The 7,106-nt window shown below is 41.0% G+C and overlaps 1 protein-coding gene across 3 annotated transcripts in view; it reads right to left on the bottom strand.

Annotated features, from left to right (window-relative positions):
- SEPSECS (Sep (O-phosphoserine) tRNA:Sec (selenocysteine) tRNA synthase) overlaps positions 1–5,731 on the bottom strand; it is a 29,195-nt gene extending 23,464 nt beyond the window's left edge. For all 3 annotated transcript variants that reach the window (XM_062575409.1, XM_062575411.1, XM_062575408.1), the window contains exons 1-4: positions 5,521–5,731; positions 3,618–3,772; positions 1,285–1,403; positions 1,039–1,197 (exon numbers count right to left, since the gene is read on the bottom strand). In XM_062575409.1, coding sequence (XP_062431393.1) covers positions 1,039–1,197; positions 1,285–1,403; positions 3,618–3,772; positions 5,521–5,634 — 547 coding nt within the window. In that variant the 5' untranslated portion in view covers positions 5,635–5,731. The remainder of the gene's footprint in view (positions 1–1,038; positions 1,198–1,284; positions 1,404–3,617; positions 3,773–5,520) is intronic.
- Positions 5,732–7,106: the final 1,375 nt, after the last annotated feature.

Genomic DNA, 7,106 nt, shown 5'->3' on the forward strand with positions numbered 1-7,106 from the left:
GTCACAGTGAACATAGCCACAACTTAAAAACAGAAGCTGGGACTTGTTCCATCTGAATAGACTAAAGGGAAGATCTAGTAGAGCATCCAGCCATATGAAGAGGAATAACAAAGACGACATCTCCTTGGTAGGATATAATAAGATGCCACAGTCAAAATTTGGCTTTTTAGATTCAGAATGGACAGTAGGAAAACCATTTTCACTACAAGGATAGTGCATCAACGGAACAAGCTAGCCACAGAGGTTATGGAATCTCCATCCTCAAAGATTTTCAAGATTCAGCTTGACAAAGCCACAGCTGACCTGTTCTAGTGTTGGTGACAGGCCCACTTTAAGTGAGAGCTTGGACAAGAGACTTCCTGAGATCCCTTCCAACCAATACCTCTGAAATTCTATGACTGTTTAAACTTACCTAATTTATCAGTCAGTAATGGCAGATCTTTCTAATGAAAGTAATTTGGCAAGTAATTTTCTAATATTTAGCCCTAAGGCTTTACGTATCAAATATTAAGAAACAGGAAAACCTCTGCAATTGTGTGTGTCTTCCTTGAGTTTTTACTGACACTCAGCATACCAAATAAACTCCATTACTTAAGCTATTGCTCTGAAACAGGGTAAGAATTAAAACAATTTTCTTTACATGTTAGGAAGTCATGGGATACCTCTGCATAAGACCACTCATTTACAGAACTTCTGTACTGTGTTTTGTTAGTCTCTTGTTAACATTTTTACATATCCCATATTCCCTGTTCTGAACTGCTGCAGAGAAAAATTTTCTTGTAAAAGCTTGTCCATTTGTGCTTTTTGTCCAATGATTCAGAATTTTACTACTGATTTCTGAAAGAGCAGAGTGGAGCCAGTCATGGAAGCTGTTCATATTTCTAGTTTCTTAGAAAAATAAAAATCATAAAACTATATATTCCCTTCCCTAAACAGGTGTGGCTTAGGAGCGTCATCAGGCCAGTTGAACTGATTTTTATTTTCTCAAAAATTTGAGAAAAGGAGAACATGCTTCATAACCAGTCAGCTCCTCCTTACCCGCAGTTATCATAGATTTAAAGCAAGATTTCTGGTCTATACGTGGCCAAATAATGTATTTTGCCTTTGGTCTCTTGTGCCGCAGTGTTAAAAAACACAGAGTTAGACTCATTCCAGTTGCCATAGGAACCACAAAGCAATTGGTCACTGTCCGGACACCTGCATATAAAAAGCAAGTCAGAAATTAACATGAAGAGAACATGATATGCCCCCACAGAAGAGAAATACTTTTAGCTTTACACCTACCAGCCAGCTTTATAATATCCAGAACTACTGAATTAGTAAGTTTGTTCAAAAGGCTAGACCCTGCAGCTTTAGGCTGGACAGCAGAAATATCACCCGACCTTCCAATTCCATGGATCAACCTAAACAGAAAAAATTGAAAACATTCAAAATTTTTCATGTCCCAAAGCAGTATTTCTCCCTGATGAAGAAAATCTATTTTGATAAACAATTCTGGAAAACAGTGTATCCAACATAACATCAAAATTTGCCACAATGAGTTCCACTATAACAAATTACATATATTAGTATGAAACCTTTTTTTTTTTTTTGAAGAGTAGATTAATAATGTTCCGATAAGCAAATAAAAATCATGAGAAGGCGCACAGTTCCAACACCTCTAGTGTCTGTACACTTGTCCTTAGGAAGAGTTTGAGGCATTAGCTCTTCTTGATGTACATTTAATTAGCATTATAAATGACACCACAGTTGTGCACCTAACTCCCAAGAAAACCAAGTCCATTGCCTAAAATGCAGTGTATACATATGGTGTTGGAGATACTCCTCTGACACATGCTTCACCTTCATAGGGTTGCGAAATGGTCACATATACTGTGACAAAATGTCCTAAAAAACATTTAGGTTGCTATAACACTTTGCTCATCTTTTTCTACATCTTCACGCCATCTACCTTGTTCCACTATTCAAAATTGTGTATTGTGCAATAACACTTCTTTCTGCATTCTACATTTATAAACTACATTTACAAATGCTGGATATTATTTAGTGCCTTTCAGGATGGAAGGATTGTAACACTCCTTACAAAATATAAGCTTACAAAAATAACTTTACTCATTGCTGAAATGCAGCAGCTGCTCAAGTAAGCTAGTAACAACACACATCTATTTATGGCTTTAATATCATTTTTGTTTAGGGAACAGAATGAAATGCAGTCTGATGAACTGATGGAATTCAAAACTTCTAGAAGCACAGTTTTACAGTTTAAATGCTTTTCTCACATTTCAAGCTAATTACAATAAATTGATAATTAATTGAAACTTGCACCTAGTTCTCAATCCTCACTTTCCTAGTTCCTGGTATGTTCTTAGTGGCCTTCTCATAATGCTACTTTTTCTCTTCTGTATATACGTACTCCTCCCTAATACTGGTCCTTGGCATTTATAAAGCTAGAAGTAAAGAATACTTGAGAAGTATCTCCTGGTATTTTTAAACTCCCAAATTTATCTGCAGAAGTTGCTGCACAAGTAAGTGGAGTGGCAGAAAGCGCCTTAGAAAGCCCCTCCTTGCTACTGCTGACACTTGTATGTGAAGATGAGATGCCAGGTGAGTCATCCTAGAGCAACAATAGCTAAATGATAGCCCAGGCTCTCTCTGCCAAGAAATTTGACACGTCTTCTCTAGTGCTGTCACAATGCAATACGTACTCAGATACCCTCCCTAGAGCGACCCATATCTCCCTTACCACCACATGTATCTCAGTCAGACTATAGAGCAGTACAGAAAATGAAAAAGTCAAACTCTTGTATTAGTGGTTTTCTGCATTAATTTTTCATGGTACAGTGAGGCTTTTGAAAGCTGTTTAGCCTAAAGTAATTCAGCTTCCATATGATAAAGCTTACTAAAATTCTTATCTCTGGTATGCTTTGGTGCAAATATTTCAAGGAGAAACATTTGAGGAAATTTTAATTTGTTTCATTCGTGTTCAGTGAAACATCAGCAAAGATGCTCAGCACAGATCACTACTGCCAAAATCCTCACAAATCCTAATAAACAAATTCATCCAGAGCCTCTAGAATTATATCATCCAAAATACCCATCAAGTATTAATAGAGCTTGAAGCTATTAAAAACTTCTTGTCTTTATAGATCTGCATACTTCAAATAAAATCAATTTCAATACGTGTTTATATGGACATCAACTAATCATCATCACAAAAATATTAAAGAATGTAACAATCAAAATACAAAGAGCTGTTCACTAGAATTTTCAGTATGTTACAATTATAATATTCCAGTTGTTTTGAATAATATACAGATGCTGAGCTCTATATGGTTAAAAAAAGGCAAGCAATGTTCTTGCAGGCAATCATCTCAATATCTTACGTATCTACCAGCTGAGCATACAGGAGATAATCTTGAGAAAAGATTTTCATTACATTCCAGACTTTCCAATGAGTTATAAATGAAAATTCAATACAGAAAGTTGTATCACTTCAATATAGCATTACATGGTTTCTCAAATACTACCAAATTTTCAGCTAACAAAATGTAGTAAAATAAGCACTTTGAAAATATTAATAATAAAATAGAGTAATTCAAACTGCCTATAATTTGTACCTGTAATGCCTTCGGGCAACCAGTCCTGATGCTACTCTTCCTTCCCTCTCACCCACACCACAGTTGCCAAGGAAGTTGTTGCTATCCATTATGGCAAGTTCATGAAGAAACAGTTCAATGGTACTTTCATCCCATCCATCTTCAGGACACTTTCCCTTAATAAAAATAGTAGTAATGTAAAGCTAATTCCTAAACTTGGATAATTAATAATTAATACATCTTTATACAACCTGCTTTGTTAATATAACGCTTCTTTTCTGTGCTGAATAGTATTTCTACAGTATTTTGATGCTATTTTCTGTTTTTTATCATCTAATGTTATGATGCTGTATTCAGAGAAGAGTTAAACAATAAGCTTTCCATATATTCTATGCCATTACATTAGCATATCCTACTATTAAAATAGTCAGAATATTTTCCACTTTCCAATACTCTTTAACATACACACAACTCCCCCCAGCACACACTAGTTAATTACTTCCTAGAAGAGCGTATACACAAACATCTAACACTATATGTCTATAAGTGAGAACGTTGGAGAAAATGGACATAATTGGGATACTAGAGAACCAAACTTGTTAGTTATGAACAAAACTGAAAGACAGTTTCACTTGTAACATATATTCTTACCTATATTTTTCCTTCTAGTTATTGCCTAAAGCCTAAGTGTTATACCAAAATTGGTTTCTGTTACCTGCTGTGCAAGCAACCAACAGACACACATGATCGAGATACTTACTTCATTTCCGCACAGAGATGGGTGCTACGTGGTAGATCCATAATGCTAGCATACCTTCTCCTTTTCTTGTCCATTATTTATATACACACTTTTCAAGGAGTATTTTATACAAATTTTCCCACTGGTTACAATTTTATCCTATCACATATTTGCGCCATGCTTGCGCTTTAACATTCCTGTTACTTAGTGTAAGAAGCAGAGAAGGTGGGTAACATCATTATCTCATTAATCAGTTAGGGGGGTGTAATTTAATATGTTAATAAGACTTAATGAACTTATAGGTTAGTTATTCTGCTGTCATTGTCTTGTTGACTCCTCACATTCTTTAAAGTGTTGTGGTTTCCTCGAAGTTATTTGGCTGGAACCAGTTCTCCTTCACATTACTGTTTTACGATATCCTCTATCCCTTGTCCTTGAGTCTTGTCAACTATTTGCAGAGTTTCCATAGCATCATTCCAACGTAAGGAAACCACCTACAGAGACTAAGCTATCAAAGACTACAACCAAGTGCACATTCTTGCCCTCATCTTTCTGTACCGTGTTCAAAACTGCACTCGCCTTTGCAAACTGCAGAAGTAATCTTCAGAAGAGAGGAACTCTAAACCCATAAAGCATTCCCACAGCATCTCAATTTTTTTTTTAATCTCACAATAGGAGTAGAAATAATTCAAACAGTAGATGAGGTGACTAAGGCAGGCATTTAAGAACAGAAACATTAAGAATTCACTGATAACGACTTTGGCAGGTTTGAGCCAAAAAGAAAACCCCATTGTTTTGCCACTTTGCAAGTAGCACTTATCTTCTGCCTCTTGTAACAACAGCGTATTAGCAATGCATTGTCTTGAAAAATTCCTTCAACTGTTTGCTGCGCCTCCTCGGCACAGCCTGTGCAGTACAACCTAGGGAAACTTATTTTCCCCCAGCTGCAGCTTTTCGTTTCAAGGCTCTGCAGGGCCTCTGCCGTTACGGCGGGGCAAGCCAGCCCTCCGAGCTCCCCGCACTCGCCCCGCGGGCCCTGCCAACCGGCACGGAAGATGGAGGAGAGCCCAGGAAACGCAAGGAAGGAGCTGCCGGGGCCGGACGGGCGGCGCCCTCGCAGGGCCCCGCAGGGCAGCGGCTGCCGCGCAGCAGGCGGCCCTCGAGCAGGGGCCGAGCCGCGGTTACCTGCTCCAGCAGCGCCCGCAGGCGCAGCTCGTGCGCGCGGCGGCCCTGCGCCCCCTGGCGCACGTAGGCCGCCGCCACCAGCCGCTCGCTGCGGCCCAAGTTCTCGGCGTTCATGGCGGCCGCTCAGCTTGGCTCGGCTCCTGGCGGCCGCCGCCGCTCTGCGCAGGCGCAGCTCAGCGCGCCGGGTGGTCGCGGGACCCCCTCCCGAGCGGCTCAGTTCCCGCCGGAGGAGCTGGCGGAGCAGCGCATGCGCCGCCGGGGAGCGCCGCCGCCGGCCCCGCCCCGCCGCCCGGAGCCGCCTCGCGGCGCGCTGAGCCGTGCGGTGCTGCGGCCGGCTGCGCCCCCCCCGCCCGGGTACGGTGGCCGGCACTGGCCCGCGCCCTGCGAAGTGTCTCCATTTTCCTCTCCTTGGGCACATCTCTGTGTGCTTGGGGGCGAAACCCTCGGGGAGGGAGGCGGTGGGGTGGGGGAGCCCAAGAAACTAATTTGTTGGCTGTGCAGAACCTGTGCGGTTTTTTTCTTTTTTTTTTCTCCAGATAAGAGCCTTTTTGCCCTGTGCAACTTTCAGCAAGCAAAACTAGTTCTATTTGTGGGACTGTCCATGGTAAACAAAAGCAAATTGCACATTTGGTGAAGCTGTGGCCCAGTGTATGTTACAGGGGTATAGACCTTGCAGGCCTTGGCAGTGCAAAAAATCCATTGCAGGTGGGGACATGCTAGGAGGAGGGATTGTGTTTGCTTTCCTTAATATATTAGCTGGGAAAGTATATAGTTACACCAACAGAAAACCTCTTACAGGCTTTGCACCTGTGCTAGAAATTGCTGGTGAAGCCTCTGCCGAGGAAGCTCTCCTAGAGCACATGGGCCCTTTGTGCCCTGCTGGCTGCCCCCACTCTGTCCTTTGTATTCAGGCACTCTTAGGCTATGGTGGGTTGCTGTTTGCCTCCCTAAAATGACCCTAACTGGAGTGCAAGAACTGAACAGGTGAATTTCCCCACCTTTTTTTTTTTCTTAATGTTAGATTTCAGGATAAATACCCAGTGTATGAGTTGTTGTGTTTAGTTTTGACCAGATATACTTGGTCAACTGATTTTTTTTTATGAAGTCTTACCTGATTCTTCTGTTCTACAGTTCTGAGTTTAGACAGTTAAACAGCATGAGAAAAGTACATAGTGACCATCCTGCTTACAGTCAGCTGTAGCTCTAATTAGCCTGATTATGATCTGTTAGGTGTCTTGGCAAAGTAATCTTACACACCTGTGTGAATTGTTGGCTCAGACTATAATTAACACAGTTTGTTACCTTTTGAGCACAGAAGAGCTTTTCATATTAAGCTGTCCTGCTTCTTAGCTTCTCCCCTTCACCCCTAGCCATGTTGCATCTGGATTGTTAGGAGGAATTGTTATAAATGGTATCTTAGAAATCTGGAGCATTTTTTCAGCTTGTTCTTTTTCTCAAAATATCACAAGAGGGCGCTCACCTAAAGCTAAAAGCATACTGATTTCGTGCGCATTTGTGTGCATACTCAATTTTCTTCTTTTCTGCTTCTCCCATTCCAGTACTTAGACTCAGTGCTCAGATACACA

Source organism: Rhea pennata, chromosome 4 (genome assembly GCF_028389875.1).
Source record: "Rhea pennata isolate bPtePen1 chromosome 4, bPtePen1.pri, whole genome shotgun sequence".
NCBI lineage: Eukaryota > Metazoa > Chordata > Aves > Rheiformes > Rheidae > Rhea > Rhea pennata.